Below are 19,317 nucleotides of genomic sequence, written 5' to 3' on the forward strand. Positions count from 1 at the left end.
TCTAAATCATCTATTTTGTAAGTCTCGATTCATAGATTATCATTACAATAATTTAATTCAATCCGAAACCATTTATCTATTTAATTATCAAAAGAAAATTTCATTATTTTTTATATAACAAAGTATTCGTTAATTTATTTGAACTCAATTAGATATCTTAAACATTTTCGATTTGGCTAATATCTTGCAAGGATGATCTATGAGGTGCAACTTAAAAAATAGACGGTTCGGATCATTAAAGTTCAATATGGTGTGAACCCTACAACTAATCCCATTTTTATAAAAAAAAAAAAAAAAAAAAAAATGGAATCCCTTCCCTTAAAGGTTCCCTATATAGGAAAAGGATTCTCGTTGGATCTTTTTTCTCTGGATCACAAAAATCTCTTGATCGTAACCGTTCACCGTATATCGTACGTGTTGACAATTGACAGGACATCTATTCATTCAGTTGGAGCATATGAACACTTGTTCGATTGTCAAACGTTTGTATTTTTGTCTCTCTCCGCAATGTATACGTTGACAATTGACAGGGACATCTATTCATTCATGTGGAGCATACTTGAACACTTGTTCGATTGTCAAACGTTTGTATTTTTGACTCTCTCCGCAATCCGAATTGACCTGGTGTCTCTAGTTTTCATTTGGTTGTCTATTGTCAAGATGCATGATTAAGCAGGACGATTTCCACACTCCCATTTTCTCTTTTGCACTCACCCCTTTTTCGTTGTGTTTGGATTGAATAAATCAAGGGATAATGAAATTTGTCTTCTTGCTCGTCCGTTGTCCCGCTTTTGAATCCTTTCTCAAACCGGTAGTTTACTTGCTTACTTTAAAGAGTAAGGAAGCAGGGTGCTTCAAGAGGATGGATTTATTCGGGTACCAGCCATCACTTTATGTGACCTATTCTATGCACGCTCGCCCTAGTCGGGTGGTTAAAGAGGATTGTCCGGATTTCGCACTCACCCCTTTTTCGTTGTGTTTGGATTGAATAAATCAAAGGATAATGAACGGGAGCGTGTAAGCAACTCCCATGGAATGTCATGTCTAATATGATAGCAATATGAAGAATGAAACCTTAATAAATTTCAAGTTTCATAGTATGAACAGTAAATTGTAAATGCTGAAGGAGGTCTTCAACTTGCAAATCATCGAAATCTAGTACAAACAATCATGGCTACGGAAAATATGGTTCATCAAAAGCACCCGATACTTGTTCTGGCATAGCGAGGACTGATACTCGGAATCGACATGACTCACAAACTTTCTCTAACATTTACAGATCAGCTTCGTTCAGGTATGCGCTGTAGCTTAAATATCGCGCTGAGTATGCCAATTTCCCGTGTAAAATAATACTGCTGGGAGAATGATGAGGCTGGCTGCAAATAATTCGGGGTCGATGGTCCCATGGGGCGGTCACCTACCTTGGTGTCTTGCAGGAGGAGTTTCCTCTCTCACTTCCAGGATCAATAGCTTCAATTTCACACCCCTCTAAACTAAGAGGAATGTTGTTGACACTTGGTTCGGAGCTAGCATTGCTGCATGTGGCAAGAGGAGAGTCCATCGCACCAGTTGTATTGCTTTTTGTTGGTTTAATTCTGACACTATACCCAGAGGAAGCTGGAACATTCGTCAGAACTGGCCGTAGATTGCCTGGCATGCTTCGCCTTATATCCTGTATAAAGAAAATTCCAAAATTTAAGTTAAATGCTACTTCTGAAAACGGGTTTTGCTAGTCATGTGGATAATTTATGAATCAAACCAAGCATAATTTGGAATTGGATAGTACAAAGTGGAATGCAAGATCCGAATGAAGGGAAACAACATGCACTTGAACAAGGAAAGTGATGCATACCATGTGCCTCATAGCCATATCAATGGACTTCTTTGAAAGATTTCTTCCAAAGCCTGAGCTTTCAGAGGATGAAGACTTCCCACCGGAACCGTTATCAGTATTATGATGGTCATAATGCTTAGGTGGTGCCAGTTTCCGCGAGTTTACTACTCTCTCAACCATTTGTGTTCCAATAAGTACAGGGTTCACATCATCATTGTCATGAGAAGATGATCTGCTTATGACTCGATGAGAGTTCCCATTGGTAGTGGTACTAACATTTGAAGCCCGTGCTCTAGAAGGTGAACACGATTGCTGTCTTGGTTTTCCATTAGAACCAGCCATAACAGAAGATGATTTAACACTTGGCGCTCCAGGCCTATCCCTAGAGGCTGAAGCCGGCCTTTGTGGCACTGATGTTCTTAAAGTTGGGGGCGCATCATGTGAGAAACCAGGAATCTCAGAGGATTTCAAGGGCCTTGGTTTTACCGTCGGAGAACTTCCACGTGATGAAACTGGATTTTTTGAACTTGTGGGGCGTAACTTTGATGCTGAAGAAGATCGACCAGGAGGGGCAGATACGGCAGCTGCACTTGATGAACTTGATGAACTTGGTCGATGGGTTGGTGTTGCTGGTCTTGATGTTGACCTGGAAGCTGGTGCAGAGGGTCTGGTAGTTGGTGCAGAAGGTCTGCCAGTTGGTGTAGAAGAACGAGCTGTGGACCTAGAAGGAGTTGAAGACCTTACGGGAGGAGCCACAGGCTTTGGGGATGATAAGGTGGCTCGAGAATTTGGGGTGGAGGATCTTGAGGGCTTGGTTGTTGAAGGTAATGTGGACCGTCCAATTGGTGTTGCAGATCTACGAGTAGCAGGTGATGAGGGCCTTCTGTTACCGGAACTGGAAGAGTTCAGTCCAGACGGCAATGTTGGCTGCTTAGATGTTATATTGTTCCTTGAAGCAGATTCTAGCTGGTTGTTTGCTAGCTGAAAGTCCCAAGTTATGGGAAACATGACAACATAAATTTGCAAATGACAACTTCATAAGTCAAACGAAATGTCTCCCAAAACAATCAATAGAACACCATTTGCAATCATAAGTTTGTAACTTGTAAGTAAGGAAGACTAAAACTATGGGAAGATTCAAGTCCAACCTTACTATGACACACATACATCTCATAGAATCTACTATCAATGAGTCAAATGTACAAATGCTGCACATACATTTCGTAGAATTAACATCAATGAGTACAGATGCTGCGCATGCACTTCATAAAATTAAAAACAAATGAGTCAAATGTCCGAATGCTACACATACATCTCATAGAATTTAACGCTTCTATGTATTTAGAATGTGTTAGCTAAAGTCCTTACCCGAGATTTTGGGGCGGATGCACGGTCATTAGTAATCTCACTCTGATTCGTCGTAGTTTTCTGCACTTCCATATCCAAGGATGAAAAAAGTGGAGTAGCTGGTGGTGTAAGAAGCCTGGACACAGAAAAGATTACCGATAGATCCGATACCACAACAAATGACTCAACATTACTACGACGCGGGAGTCCAGACCAAAGCATAGAGATTAGAGTGAGAAATAGAAGTCTACAAAATTGAACAAGGATTTCTGTCATATGAAGCCTCAATCAGTTTTTCTTGAAAACAGTCCTTAGAAACAGAACTGCCCCTGATTTTTCAAACACCTCAGCAAAATGTTTTAGAAATCAGATCCCAGTTCATTAGTCCTAGGATAATTTAATCCCACCCAATTTAGCAACCCAACAGTTTTCTTCATCAATTCAACAAGTTACCATAACCAGAGACTTAAACTTTGATTAGTCCTACGGAAATTTAATCCCACCAAAAACCAAGACAACTTTGACAATAATTTACTCACCAATCGTAGTCAGATTTCTCATTCTCCGAATTTAAAAACTCATCCACCCGGATCTTCGGCTGGGGCGGTGGCGCCGCCCCAACAGTCCTGGAAACCGCCGCGCCTCCGCGGTTGTCAGATTCTGCAGAAACCAAACACAACCCACCATCAAAACCAACCTCATAAACCCAAAAAAACAACAAAGACTGAAACTTTAAACCAAAAACAAGAAACCCAAATGCCGTCGTACCCGGAGGAGCAACAGCGGCAGCAATAGGGTCGAGCTCGTCGGCGTTCTTGTTCGGGGGAAGGAGGAGAAAGCCGGCATTTTTCTCCTTGTCCTTCTCGCGCCTCCGCATCTCGAGAAACAGAGCGAGCTCTTCGTCTCTGTCGTTGACGTTCACCACCTTCCCGAAGCTCCGTTCTCGCGCCCTCGACTCCACAGTAACTTCCATGGTCGTCTCTGCAGCTCAGCAAACACAGAGGCTTCGAGAAGAGAGAGAGGAGGGGGGGGGGGGGCGGAGTATTTCTGTAGCTGAAATTTCGGGTGCTGAGTTTTTTTTGTAGTATTTTTCTGATTGCTTTGACAAGAAATAGAATATCTCAGTCAGTCGCTCTCTCTCTCTCTCTCTCTCTCTCTCTCTCTCAATCTCTCTCTCTCTCTCTCTCTCTCTCAATCTCTCTCGTTTTGGAAGCATTCAGAAATTTGAACAAAAAAACGAAGCATTGGGAAATTAATATTTTATTTAATGTGGGTAATTTGTGAAGATTGGTGCTGAATATGGGCTGAGATATGGGGATAATTACGACTGTGCCATTGGATTTGCTCTTGCGAGACGTGGCATTCTCTTGATCATTTTCCTCATAAACGGTAGACATGTGAAGAAGATACAAGATTCATGATGCATGTGAACTTCATGGAAAGTTTTGGCCTTGGAAAATAAATGATTTTGGGGTTAGTGAAAAGCTTAAATTTCCTGTGATAAGGTGCTCATAATATTTGCAAAGAATGATCGAGATTTGGACACGTAATTTTGAATGAACAAGGTTAACCTTATTAACAACTTGAGTTGCAAAATTTTTAATTTAACAATTTAGCATGTAAGAAGTCATTGGGAGAGGATTACATGAGGTTAATTTTCACATTGTTTGTAACTATAGCCTATTAATTTGGTATATATTATGTTCTTGATTGTTAATATTATGTATGATTAATGATCATGTAAAATGCGTGATTAAAATTAACAGTCTAACAACTTAATATGTTGAGTGATAGAAAATACTAAGCTATTTTGTCATATTTGCACATGTACATGTCAACTACAACCTCAACCATACCTAGGTTTTGTAGTTAAGCATAAGCTAAAATCAATCATCAATCAATAAATAACCCTATGAATTTTGATGATAAACAAGTTTAATTTTATTATAATGAAACGGTGAGACATGAGGAATAAGATGGATTGTTCCTCGTCAAGACGTTGAGTCGGATCATGTCGTACAGTTTTGTTGTTTTGTTTTTTTAATTTAATGAAACGGTGAGTTTGTAAATGGGGGTTTAAGATTTTAATATTATTTCTAAAAACAACATATTCATCTATTATTTGCATACATCCCTTTTGCCCTCCTCTTACGAAAAGATGCAAACCTGAATTATTTTTGTATGTTCTTTCTATATTTTAAATTTTTTTAGCGGTTACCCTACTCTTTGCCTCCCACTAAGTTGTATTGCAAAGTTTTTTTATTCTCTCTATTAAACTGAATGGGTCTTTCAATTTTGTAAAAATTACTTCAATTAATCACGCAATGAGTTCAACATTTTTTCCCATACATATATGAAAGGCACTCCTTCACATAGAACCCTGACTCTACCACAGTGAGAGGACCAGAAAGAAGAGAAATTTGAAAATAAGAGAATCCTACTCTCCATAAAAGATTAAAACTTGCATAAAATACTTGATTACTTGCAATAAAAGAAATCTCATAATTAATAGGTAACATTTCATTTTCTAATAATAATTGAGAGGATAATATCCCAGTATCCCAGATTTGAAGCTGATGACGAAATGAGTGGTAATATTGTAATTAAGTGCAACGACAAACCCATTTAATTATGAGATTTAAAACGGGAGAGAAACATTCCCGTTAACAATGGCACATGCTAGAAGCCAGGAGCCTTTGACTGACGACACGTCGTATTGAAACGCCGAGGAATTTAATTCAAACTTCGTTGCTCAAAAGATGCTCGGATTTAAACGTGGGCTGTTGGATTCCTTTCCTCGAGATGACCTACTCCGCATCGGACGGATGCTGTTGGTCGGCGAATTTAAAAGGGGCGCATGGCGTGGGTCCCGCCCAGAGAATCGTGTGGTTTAAATTTTGGGTATCTTTTCTCAATTCGTGGGCCCCGATTAGATTGCAGATTGCCGTGATTGGTCACTAACCTATGGCCCAAAAAAAGCCCAACCTGAAAAGGATCATATCATGAGTTATTTTTATTCAGCTAAAAAGTTCTTTAATTCTTTTCTTTATCAATAAATCTACACTTTTAGGCCTTTTAGTTTAAGATAATTTTCACTTTGAATCATGTAATTTATATTTTAGAAAATTTTAGACATGCATTTTGTGTACTATTGTAATTTTGAGTTGCTAATCTCATTAGAATTGACGATGAAATATGATATTGCAGTACAAACATGTTTCATATGTTAAATTTGAAGACAAATGCTTTCCAAATCAATTCGAGAAAGGATTTTGAGCATTTGAACTAAATATCGTTTTTATGGCACGTTTTTCAAAATCAACGCACTTAAAATCTCAACAAAGTACAATATAAGTAACAAAAATGATCCTTCCATTTTCAATCCTCAAACAAAAAACTTAGGAATCGATTTTTATCAATTTTCATTTCTGCGTACCAAACATAGTGTGTTTTTAAGTTTCGAGACAAAAATGAGATAAGAGCAATTTTAAGTATGGATAGGAATACACGTTTGTGTTACTTGTGGTATTTTTGGGGTCGGAAGTGAGTGAGACGTAGGGCATGTCGCATGCTTAATAATCCTCGATGTTTTGAGCCCCATGCAGGGGTAGGGGCACGTGGTTGTCACATTAAAAAAAATTTATGTTTGGTAAAGATTCAATTTCAGTTTTTTTTCACAATTTTTGGTGAAAAAAAAGCCAAAAACAAGAAGCTGCAAAATCCAGCTTTAAAAAACCGGCTTTTTTCACATCTGTTTTACATAAAAGTTTACCAAACACAATAATACTGTTTTTTTTTTCAAAAGCATTTTTATAAAAAAGTTTACCAAACCCTCTACAGCTTTATTTCACAGCCGCTTATTCTTACAGCACAGCAGAAACAGTTTTTTTTCAAAGCAGAGCAATACCAAACTAGTCATAAGTGTGGAATTTTTGGTGATGATCCGAGCAATCAGTGCCAAAGACATAAACAAGACAATGATCAGGTCCTATCGTCCTCAACACAAATAATGCATTTCTGGCTGCAGGGAATAAGAACAATAATTGCATGGTGGTGGGCATCACCACATAATTGCAAGGGAGAAGTTAGCCACCTTTTCAATCCAATATTCTTGTCTTACTTTTTCGGTTATCTTTTTTTGATGATACAAGTTGATTAAAATCATCACTTTTTGGATCATCCTTAACAACCAAATTATGAATCTTTTAACGCACAATTAACATTGTAAAACATGGTTGTCTATGATTAGATGAATGTTAGATGACTAAAAAATTTCGGATTTGGTTGATTTTGACAAGTTGATCTTTAAAGAGTGATCATCGTGCAACATTACGGATTGAGAAATAGAGCCGAGAATCTAGAACGACAAGGTTCAAACGAGATGGTTGCTCCTCTAATTGCAATATTTGATATTTCTGTCCATTTTCCTGATAGGCAACTCAATCAGTGTAAGGCGAACGTAAACTCAAGTACTTAAAAAGCAATTATTCGCTCCTGTCGCAGTAGGTTTGTGTCAAAAACTGTCGCAGGCAATTAGATTCATGCATAAATGATGAGCTCATAAACAATATTTTGTTTCTGTTGGGCAACTTTTTACTAACTAGAAGCAACAGTTACAGGAAGGTGAACCTCTCCTAACCAGAAAAACAAAATGATCCATTTGATTAGACTCGCTCGGACTAAACAAAATCATCCGTTTCATCCTAGGACTTTCGAAGGTTCTTTGTCGGAAGAACTGTAACGCTGTCAGTTGGTTCTTCAGGAAAAGCGTCCAGCAACTCAATTCGCCATGGGTGAACCACTGCTCCAACACCTCTCAACCCCGAAGAGGCACTGCATCCATATTAAAGCCCTGAAATTGAGGAGCCTCCGGTGGAAAATGGATGAGGCTATATGGAGAGAGGAGAATGGCGAGCATGAAAACGGTCACACCACAATAGCCATCACAGAGTGGAGAAGAAGGGCAAGGTAGCGAGGAGTGTGATCATGTAGAACATTATTCCTTTCACTACAAAGATACCAATTGATGAATCGGAACCAACAAAGCTCCTGCCCTGACAAGACATGCCGCAGCTGCTTCCATAAATCCATACCAGCACCTCAACACCTTTGGGAAGTGCATCAGTAAAAGCCGTCGTCTCCTACTTGTCCAAACCATACTGCATGCCAACGGTTCAGAACTTACCCCACATCTGAAGCATGAGGCTGAGTTCCCCACCCAGTGCTTGGAAACAGAATGCAGGAACGCAGAAGGGCATGTCATAAACAAAATAATCAAATCCTTGTACCTTGGAACTTCCCATTTACAAGAGTATCATATGTATTGTCATCTGGAACAAGGCCTTTGTCAAGCATTTCATCATGCAACCTAAAAGCCTCTTGCAAATTACCCTCCTTGAAGTTTCCAGCAATCAGAGTATTATAAAAATGAACACTAGGAGTCATACCCCGCCTATCCATGTCTTCCAAGTTCTTGCGTGCACTCTCTAGCTGTCCTTTGTTATGAAGGGCATTTATCAGAACCGTATATGTGTTTGTATCAGGTATAATTCCCTTCTGAAGCATCTCTGAGTAGAGATCTGTAGCAGATTGTAACTCACCTTCTCTTAGCAATCCATCGATTAACGTAGTGTATGCCTTCAAATCACAAGGAATACCGTCTCTAATCATCTTGTTGTGCATGTCAAGGGCTGCTTCCATGTTATTTAAATTCCGGAAGCCAGATATCATGCTACTGTAAACAACTACATTTGGAGATAAACCAACTTCAAGGAGTTCTGAGAAAAGTTCATGGGCAGTTCTCATGTCTCGTCTTTTGCAAAACCCATCAATGAGAGCAGAATATGCAGTAACATCCACTTCGATGCCCTTGTTTTTCATCTCATTCCACATTTTCAAAGCCATATCAATTTGATTGCTTTTGCAAAACCCATTAATAATGCTGGTGTAAGTGACAACATTGGGGGAGACTTCACCTTCACACATTTCTCTGTACACAGCCAGTGCAGAATTAATGTCACCCTCCTTGATATACCCATCGATAATGCTATTGTAACTAATACATCCAGGAACAAAACCCCTTGCAACAATTTTCTTTAGCATCTCACTTGCCTCAGACGTACGACCAGCTCTGCACAAGCCATCAATGACAATGCCAACTGTGAAGCCTGTGGGAGAAATCTTGGCAGCCACCATATCATCAAAGACATCAAAGGCACGCTCTACATCACTGTTCTTGAAGTAGCCATTTATCAAGATAGAATAAGTCACATCATTTGGTTTCAAATCCCTTTTAAGCATCTCCACGAATACATCATGCGCATGCTCCATATTCCCTATTCTGCAATACCCATGTATCTTGCTATTGTAGGATACAACATTAGGTACCACACCTTTAGACATCATTTTATCCCATAAACTACAAGCTTCACTTACTTTACCCTTCCCACAAAGCCATGATAAGATATTATTATACGAGAAAACATTAGCAACACCACACTCAACGGCCTCATCAAAAAACTTAGAAGCATCTTCAAATGACCGATATTTCAAAAATCCTCGTATCAAATAATTTACAATGAAGACATCAGGCAAAATATTCATATGTTTCATTTGCTTGTAAAGCTCATACGCCTTTTCCATGTTCCCATTCTTACAGCAGTATTCTATAAGAATTGCATATGTAACCCTGTTTGGAGTAAGTCCATCCTCTATAATCGTATTGAACAAAGCCAAAGCACTCTCCAAATTCCCTTGCACACAATAACCCTTCATCAAGCTTGTAGCAACAACCAAATTAATTGGGTTCCCACAACTTACCATTCCATCCTTAATCCTCGTGGCTTCAACCATATTCCTCTGCTTTACACAAGCTGCGATGACACTACTAAATGTGACCATGGAAGGAACCCAACCCATTTTTCTCATTTCATTCAACAACTCCAGAGCCAAACACGAATTGGGCTTCTTACAAAAAGCCTCAATGGCAACACTATAGGATGCTGCATCAAGTTCTACCCCTCTTGCCCTCGCCTCTCTAAAGTACTCCTCTGCCTCATCCGGCTTCCCCTGCTTCAAACAACCACGCATCATCACGTGTAGAGTGACACGATCACCTCCAAATCCTCTCAAAGCCATTTTATCACACACCTCTCGTGCTTCCCCAATCATATTTCTCCTAACCAATTCTGTTAAAAGAATATTCACATACGTAACACAAGGATACATCTCATGCTCTAGCATTCTATTAAAGCAATCAATCGCACATTCGATTCGATTGGCTCTAACATAACTGTTCAATAAATAGCCAAAAACCTGAGATTCTAGTTCAAAATCAAACCTTTTGGCGCAGTCCACCAAGTGATCGACAAATACTCCTGGAACCGGGCCCGAATCACCGGAAACGTACTGGTTAAGCAACATCTTAGCACGCTCGTGAGTATTCGGAGAGCCCATCAAAATGTGAAGCAACACACAGACAGCATCGACACCTCTGACAAGGCCTCGCTCCCTCTCAGCCCATTTGAAGTATTTAATTGCCGAATATGGCTTACTTTTGTGGCTAAGAAGAGTGCTAATCACACTGGTTTGTGTTAATTCGGAGTCTTGTGAAATTGGGGCGGCGAACTCGCCCTGATTGGGGTCTGATGCAACTGGGTTTTCGTGAAATTCGATTTCTAAAGTGGGTTTCTCTGGAAAATCAGATTTTGGAGCGATTTCCTCTGGAAAACCTGAGCTCGGATTGGGATTCTCGGAAAATGGTGGCGATTCTGAACGGGGTTTGGAAGAGAGGAATTTAGGGTTTAAGAAAGGAAGGCGACGTAGTGGAGGAAGTGGTGAGGAATTGAGGGGCTTCATTGTTTTAGGGTTTTTGCTGCAGAAGAAGAAATAGCAGAAACCCTAATGGAGATTAAAGGTTTCGGCTCGGCGGCGAGAGTGATGAAGTGAGGAAGGGGACGACAACAGAAGCTGCGGCGCGAGCTTTGGCCATTTTACGATTTACCCCTTTGAGTTAAAATTCAAAAGCCAAATACATATCAAGGATTTTAATTTTTTTTTTTGGGCAAATCAGAAAAATGGTGCTTGCTTTATAAAAACATTACCACTTGATTATTTGTATGTGTGTGAATGTGTTAGGTTGGATTTTCGGAAGCTGGGAGTTGAATACCACATGCATATGGTGGGCAAATTATGTGACATAAAAATACTACTATATTCGATGGGAAATAATTAAAACTTGGTGTTAATGGACGGAAACACTAACTCGACGGTCTTATTTAATTCACATTTGCATTGCTTCTTGACTCATCTATTTTGTTTACCAAATAATAGAGTGTTTCTTCTTATTCAGCGCTTTTAAGTTCATTTTGTAAGAGACTTGTAGCTCAAGTGGTTAAGAGTATCGAATTTAAAACTCATTTTTTTTATAGAAGAGAAAATCAAACCTCGAGAGTGTGCAGAGGCAAATGCTTTAAACCGCTACTCCTACAAGCCTGCTGCACTAGTAGTCTATTTTTAAGATTAAATTTGCTACTCCGTATAGCTTCTTTTACCAACCGAGACATCAGTTGAATACGATAAGTATCGACAGTGTACTTAGTTCAAGAACTTGAATCCATGAGGCCAAAGACACGAGATTTTGCCACATCTTCGGAATATATCCCTGTATGAGTGTCTCACTCGTCACGTAATTTGGCTATGCGAAAAAGACTAGAGATCCATCTCCAATGAACCTAAAAGCAATAACAAACCAGATGTACACTAATTTTTTTTTATCCGAGAACTTGATTAACTGTTCTGTATCGGTCTTCAATGACCATGTTCTAAAACAATTAGCAATTCACGACGGTACGAAGAACTTAAAGAGTCCTGGCCTACATCATCGATGAAGAAATTTTTAATCCCAATAGCCTACTCGACGAAAGAAAATAGGTTGCTAAGAATTTACATTTGAAATTAATAGTTCAATTTCCTGAATGGATGGTAAATCAAGCCTCATCAGTCATCAACATCGCTTCCACCAATCTGAGCTTCGAGAGCAATCGAGTAGTTGCTTCCATCAGGACCGAGAATCTGAAATCTGCTAAAGAACAAAGAAAATCACTCTAAAAACTTTTAATGCAGCAACCACAGACACCAATTTGGTTTTACCTCTCAAGGATAAACTTTCCTTCCTTGTACTTCTGGGATTTCTCATGTGCAGCCTCCTGAAATTGATAACCAAAATATGAGTTTCATACAGCCATCAGCGGTGAAAGTACTGTAAATATCCACACAAAAAACATAGTTTTGGAGAAAATATCTTCTTACATATTTCCACCCCACATTTGAGCCACATGAAACACAAAATATGTCAGCTACAGTATGCAATCCTGTTATCATGATCCGCTCTTCTTGCTCTCCAAGTGTGACATTTACACTGCCATTGGGGAAACAAAAGGTTAATTCAGCATTCATGTGTATAAGCTGCAGTTGGTGTGAGTTATGCATAAGCCGCCTTCATAGGATTCAAGTGAACGAAAATGCTTTTTTGAGACAAAGACATTATGCTGTCATCGATTCATTATTCTCTTTCTTTTTCCACCCTCAAAGTTAAGCTTTCAAATTTATCAACATAAATGAATCTTCTGGCCAATGTCAAACCATGTTTGGTTTGCTGCTATAAGTCATTCTGTATCGGTGGACAAGAAAAAATACGTGCACATGGAATGAGCAAGTTTTTTGTCACAAGTGAGACCAAAATAACTTGCACACCCATGACCCTAAAAGTACATAAGCATGCATCAGCATAGCTATGGGTGAATCAATTTCAAATTTTCAAGAGTAAAATAGTACTGCACTTACACTTTATCGAAAAGATAAGCCTTTCCATGCCTGCAGTGAAAAGACTGGAACAAAAACAAAAGCAAATCACAGGGTTAGAATGTCACTAATCAATCCTGATATCAAACATATAACATCATAAAAGAGGGATTAATGTACATAAGCATCAAGCAAGAAGTGGGAAGATATGATCGAAAAAGACAAGCCAAGAAAAACCTTGCTGCTCTCAGATGGGTAATGTAATCAGGACAGTATAAAGATAGCTTTTTTGAGAAGAGGACAGTATAAAGATAGCTTTGCGGCATAAGTTTTACACCGATACAATATTTACAGGGATATTCAAGCTACTTACAATTAACCAGAATTTAAGAGGTGTTATAGTGCGCAAATAAATAATTAAAGAGCTACCAAACTGCATCGCTTTTGTTTCCATATAGTTGACGTTCAAACCAACAATAACGCAAGTAAGCCGGACAACATTTTGGCCTATAATTAGAGTCTTAGAGAACAGAGACGCAAGTTCCCATCTAATCTTGCAGCCAAATTTAACTATTAAACCAGGAAAGTGTAAAGTAGATATCTTTGACCTAATCTTAGCAGGAATTAAGTACCTAATTCTTCTCCAGCAAGTAAAGCATTAATCTGTGCTCCAGCAAGTAAAGCCATAATCTGTGTTTCTAGAATTGCATGATTAAATCCAATACCATCATAGAGGCTTTACAGATAAAGGTTCTAAATTTTGAGCATTTTGTAATGAGCCATAAACACAATTAGGAAATGAAACGCGCAAGCCATTTCACAAGAAGCCAAAGCTGATTGTAATGAGCCATAAACACAATTAGGAAATGAAACCCTGCACCACTAATAAAAGAAGGAACCGAGAAACAACCCAATGTTTAAGCTTCCAATGTCAACCACTTTGAACATGAACGATCGCATTGCACTACGGTATAACGGTACCACAACTCCTCAATATCACAAACAAAACACTCCAAAAAAAAAAAAAAAAAAAACCTAAAACCAACAATGTACATATCACAACTCCTCAACATCCAACGATTAGACCCACACAAATTACATTCATACGCCTAATACCGATCAATCTCTCTTCGAAAATCGCCACACATTTACATATCACAACAATGCATCCCAATTTCACAAAGTTCATGAATGTCTAGGTAGAGTGCATTATGCAAATAAACAGTAACAATCCATAACAAACAGAATTACGGAGAAGGCGATTTCGGACCTTAGAGATTACGTCGTCCACAAGACCGAGATGGGTTCTGCAGTGCTTGCAGCTATACATGTTTTCCTCAAGAGTGGTCACAAACAGCCTTCCCATTTTCTCACGTACAATTCAACTTTCTTGATTTCTTGATTTTCTTTCCCTGCAAAAACAACAAGATCGGCCTCCATGTTAGAAATTCAAGCATTCCAAACGAAACCCAGAAATTATCTCGACGAAAATTTGAGAAAAATCAATGTGACTAAAACCTCAAAATTTCAGGGAAAAATAACGAAAAAAAGAAAGAAGAAATGGTGTACAATGCAGGCATGTATTTCCAATAACCGTGTAATATGAAGGACAAGAAGAAGAACAGAACGACGACGTACAAATGGGTTTTTGTGTGATCTTTGCCGGTAGTTACAGAGGGAGCTGAACAGAAACGAAAGCTTTCATTGAGATTTGAGAAGAAGAGAAGTGATAGCTTTTAAACAGAGAAAGTGCTTTTCCGAGTGTAAATATATAATAAGACAATTAACTTTTTTCATTATCTCATTTTTATTTCTTTTATCTTTTTTAAGTAAAATAATTTGTCTTTAAATTATAGAAATGTAATTTAAAAAAAAAAATTAGAATGAATCTGATAACTTCAATGAAAAAAATGTAGATTTTAAAGAAAAGATTAATACCAGGAAAATCTATGTGTTGGGTGGGTTTTCGAAGGTCATGTTTTGGTATGTTGGGTTGTTTATCGCTAATCTCTCATCCCTCGTTAGAGTTAGCAAAATAAATTATACGTATTTTTTTAAACAGACGATATTATTTACACTGGACGGTAAAAAGGTGGGTTTAGCCTCACAATAGCTACCAATAGTGCTGTTCAAATTCGTTTATATTTAAAAGTTAGTATCATTCTATCACTTAGTACTACGGTCTGGTGGTACTTCTCTTTACTTGAAAGTGAAAGGTCTTATGTTCGAATCTCGTGGATAGCGAATTCGATACCAAATTAGGCTGTCCATTGTGTGGCTTTGCCAAACTTCCCCTCCCCTTAATGTAAAAATATCGATGTACTCAAACAAAAAAAAGTTAGTATCCTTCTTTAATTTGATATGTTAATCTAGAAACTGTTAATTAATAGTCTTTGCATCACTATCGAATAATGTTAAATTCTCGGATTAAGCATTAAATTCTCTAAGAAGAATGAATTTTCATTTCTCTATTGTGTGAACCGATGACTCATAGGATTAAAAAGACAATATATTTCATTATTATTCTTGTACAAACGAGATTCAAACTCAAGCGTTAGGAGATCACTCCGCTCGCTAACGTGACTACGTTCATATGCATCACGTTATTATTATTATTTTTCTGAAATAAATAAAGTTTGCACATGTTTAAAACTTTTCAAAAGAAAAAAGAGGAAGAATTATCATGGCCTATTGTTTGGTAAAACAACTCGTCGCCAATAGGAAAAGGCGACGGTAGAAAGGGGTTGGAGAAAGAGTGCGAGGAGGAAAAAGCCATTGTTTAGACCATCTCCAATCCTTGGGCTAAAAACCAAATTTTTTAGCCCGGAAAATTTAGCTTGTAGCCCAGAAACATATTTTCTGCTTCAACCCTTCTACCCTAAAATTTTAGCCCGGAATTATTAAAGAATAAAATTAGCCTAAAATTTTTTCTTAAATCAATTTTAAAAAAATAAATAAATATGTAGATTATTGTAAATTAATTTTATGAACATTTTAATCTAAAAAAATTTAAATTCCGATAAACATTTTGCATTTAGCCCGGGGGGAAAGCTGGGGGGTATTTGGCCCAGAAATAGCATTTGGCATTTAGCCTAAAATTTTAGCATGGGTTGAAGAGTGTTTGGGAGGTAATTTGGCTTTTAACCCAGGGTTAGAGATGGTCTTAGCGAGACATGCCATGAAACCCAATGAGACTCTGATTTGGCTGGAGAACGTAGAGAAGATACAATTCACCAATCCCTTTCCCAAGAAGGTGCCAAAGGACACGAAAGAAACGTTTCACTTGGTGTGACTAGACCGAGGCAGAAAAAGCCAACCCAATCCAACTAGACATGGTTCTCAAGAGTCTAACGCCTAAACATCTAGGCGGGCTTTAGGCGGGCGTAGGCGATTATTTTAATTGTAATTAAATATATTACATAGCATATAAAAATATTTATTTATACTTAAAAAAACATATAATTGTCTCGCAATACATAAAATGTAAAGTAGAGATTATCTATTTTTTATCTATGTAAGAGTTGCAACATAGGCGGCCTACGCCCATTCTTAGATTTTAAATGCATAAAGATTAATCCTGATGGTGACAACCGCCTAGCGCCTAGGTGAGGCCTAAGCGGGGCTTTTTATTTAGAATGCTAGACATGCAACTTTTTTCTTTCCCCTTTGTTTTCCTCTTTTGACAAGAAAATCTATACCATCACCAGTTTTATGCAGCCATGTGTTTACTTTTGTTATCACGCGACTATTCACGCTGTGATGAGAGATAGATACGTAATTGCTCTTAGAACTTGGTGATCCCACATCATATAACGTACCTTAATTCTTGAAGTGGTTTAAAGAGCTCTTGGTCACCTTTCCCTTACAAGTAGATTTTTAGGGGCAAGTTTCTACTCTTAGTAATTGGTACCAGAGCTAGTTTCACCACGCAACTGGATCCAACTCCAGGGAAGGGACAAGCCGCCTCTACGAAGGGCTACCGCTAGGTCAGGGTACAAAGCAAAACTTCCCCAGCCTCTAAATGAAATCAAACCAGTTGACAAAAAACTAAGTTTTTCTTGAAACTAAGTTTTTGTTGAATCAATAATCTAGAGACTGTTAAATTGACCAGTGGACGAGATATAGCACAAGAAAATAACTTGATAGAGAACGAAACAAGAGCTAAGACAAAGGAACTTGATGAGCTGATGGCTAAACCTCGAGGAGGGCCGGAAGTTCAAACGACCTTACTTGATCTTCCTTGACTAATAATATTCCAATAAAAGGCTGCTGCCATGGCAAATGGTCAAAATATAAGAACTCCAGAAAGAAAAAAGTATATGTTCTCCCGTTCAAAAGTGGGGATCAGCAAGTGTGTCCAACTATGACGATGAAATCGTGTCTTGCGGTGTTATTCTCTCAACAGCACCCATTCTCTGAGGAGGCCACACAATGTGGGTAACCCTTCCTTGAACTAAACCCAGAGGAATCTGCCAACAACAGCTTGTTTAACTTAGCCAAAGTGTCCAAAAAGTAGAAGAAAGCCAACATGTTCATAGGTAACTTCTGAAAGAAATTCCTAAAATATGTCAAGCACTACACTTAGCATTACAAAAACATCTAGCATAACCTCGGGTTGCAAACTTCTTCCAAAATGATAAGTCTTGTGCTAATGCCAAACTAATTATATATACAGCAATTCAAATTTATCGTGTCCTGAAATAACATACTGTCTCATTTAAGCGATTTCCATCCTACTCCGCATTTCAAAAAATTTTAGAGTATGCATAAACAAGCAGAGTGATTTGCCATAAATATACAGAAGTAAGTTCAGATACCTAGTCAGAGAATGGTTTCCACATCTTTAGGCACCAAATCAATATAATTAAGGCCACGATGATAAATTATACTATCGTTAAACTAATTGTTTTTAGTGCACAAACTTAGCAGTAAGGGGAACTTACTGGTCCAAACGACTTTGAATCCAAGCTAGAAGATGAATTGTCTCCCTCAACCCAACAATGTCCTTCTGGAATTTTCACCACGTCATAGGAACGACGCGTTCCAATCCACTCACCAGGTAAGGCAGTTATTCTCTTTATGTGACTCTCCTTGTGGTTACTTGGGGAGCTGCAAAATGTTCCAACAAGTCTAGTTTCTTATTACAATTAACCAGACAGGCAGACACAAATGGTATTCGAGCAGCATTGGGGGCAAAAATTACCGGAAAACTACCACGTCACCATGTGAAAACTTGTAGCTTTGAAGACACCGTTTCTCCACCAAAACATAGTCATCTGCAACCAAATCACAATCAGAGCACTAAATAAAGCATCACATTGCACAGCACAACAATCTTAACAAGATATCTTTCAATATACCAACCAATTGGCAAGCCCATCAAAGAAGTAGTTCCAGGGTTTAACGTAGGCGACATAGAGGAACCGCGCACCGGAGCAACACTCGCAAATCGGTCTGAAACATATAAGCCTATGATCCCACATGTGAAAAACTTGTTGCCGAAATTCCACAAACCACTCCGAGTTCCCATGGTCAATCTTTTTCCGTAAATATTCACATTTCATGTGCAAAATGCAACCATCTGTAACATTATCATCAAATTTACCAAACATAAAAGACAGTTCATAACTAACGCAAAAGATTTATACAAGCAAAAACAGTATCAGGTCTCTCAGAGGCAAACAATCAAACACCTGGTGAGCCCAATGGACGAGAGGGAAAGGAGAAGGTTACCATTAGGAATGTTTCAAATTAGCTGTCGAAGCAGCTTCCTTCGCCGGCGGGAGTCTTCGTTAATGGAGATGAGGCGGGAGGAGGTAGGTCGTGTACTGCCGCCGTCGTGGACTCGTGATTTGGAGGAGAAGCAAAGTCTGGACTATTTTTCGGATTTTGAGCTAACAGATGCTTTTTGCTCAAGGGATTTGAATTTTACCGGATTTGGGCCGTTTGAAGTTGCAAAAGTGGGAATTCTAAGCCCAATCCAATCGAAGAGTTAAGACTACCGAAGGAGGGGAGTTGAATTTATACCGGTTGCAGTGGTAAATACTCTTTGTGATTTTTGCTACAAGACCTTGTAGAACTCTATATTGTTTTTACGCGAAAAAAATGACTCCAATTAAGTTGATTATTGTAGTTTCGATCTTTTTTTTTTAAGAAAAACGACATTTTATAAGGAGTGAGATTCTTATTCGTCGCCAAATTAATAAGTTGTGTTATTATGGTTGAATCTCGAACTTGATATGCTATGTTTTCTTTTCTTCAATTGGGTCCTTAGGGTTTTGAAATTTTCAATTTTCAATTAGATAATTGTAATTAGATTTTATTCACCCACAAGA

General features: G+C 38.4%; 4 protein-coding genes across 4 annotated transcripts; all 4 read right to left on the minus strand.

The window, feature by feature from the left end:
* Window positions 1-1,061: 1,061 nt before the first annotated feature.
* Window positions 1,062-4,419, minus strand: LOC103433594 (uncharacterized serine-rich protein C215.13-like). The gene is made up of 5 exons (XM_008371859.4): window positions 3,950-4,419; window positions 3,721-3,841; window positions 3,203-3,317; window positions 1,853-2,815; window positions 1,062-1,672 (listed from the first exon to the last, which is right to left on the minus strand). Exons 1-5 carry the CDS (start codon window positions 4,152-4,154, stop codon window positions 1,418-1,420), a joined length of 1,659 nt encoding a protein of 552 aa, XP_008370081.2. The 5' UTR covers window positions 4,155-4,419; the 3' UTR covers window positions 1,062-1,417.
* A 3,269-nt stretch (window positions 4,420-7,688) lies between these two features.
* LOC103433593 (pentatricopeptide repeat-containing protein At2g39230, mitochondrial-like) lies at window positions 7,689-11,431 on the minus strand. Its single transcript, XM_008371858.4, has one exon. The coding sequence runs from the start codon at window positions 11,036-11,038 to the stop codon at window positions 8,456-8,458; it is 2,583 nt and encodes an 860-aa protein (XP_008370080.3). The 5' UTR covers window positions 11,039-11,431; the 3' UTR covers window positions 7,689-8,455.
* Window positions 11,432-11,937: 506 nt separating this feature from the next.
* Window positions 11,938-14,750, minus strand: LOC103433592 (protein yippee-like). Its single transcript, XM_008371857.4, has 6 exons — window positions 14,621-14,750; window positions 14,253-14,394; window positions 13,025-13,068; window positions 12,491-12,599; window positions 12,332-12,387; window positions 11,938-12,260 (listed from the first exon to the last, which is right to left on the minus strand). The coding sequence occupies exons 2-6, from the start codon at window positions 14,346-14,348 to the stop codon at window positions 12,179-12,181; spliced, it is 387 nt and encodes a 128-aa protein (XP_008370079.1). The 5' UTR covers window positions 14,349-14,394; window positions 14,621-14,750; the 3' UTR covers window positions 11,938-12,178.
* A 2,354-nt stretch (window positions 14,751-17,104) lies between these two features.
* Window positions 17,105-19,284, minus strand: LOC103433591 (uncharacterized). Its single transcript, XM_008371856.4, has 5 exons — window positions 18,716-19,284; window positions 18,347-18,563; window positions 18,186-18,258; window positions 17,926-18,091; window positions 17,105-17,451 (listed from the first exon to the last, which is right to left on the minus strand). The coding sequence occupies exons 2-5, from the start codon at window positions 18,510-18,512 to the stop codon at window positions 17,344-17,346; spliced, it is 513 nt and encodes a 170-aa protein (XP_008370078.1). The 5' UTR covers window positions 18,513-18,563; window positions 18,716-19,284; the 3' UTR covers window positions 17,105-17,343.
* Window positions 19,285-19,317: the final 33 nt, after the last annotated feature.

Source organism: Malus domestica, chromosome 04 (assembly GCF_042453785.1).
Source record: "Malus domestica chromosome 04, GDT2T_hap1".
Classification (NCBI taxonomy): Eukaryota; Viridiplantae; Streptophyta; class Magnoliopsida; order Rosales; family Rosaceae; genus Malus; species Malus domestica.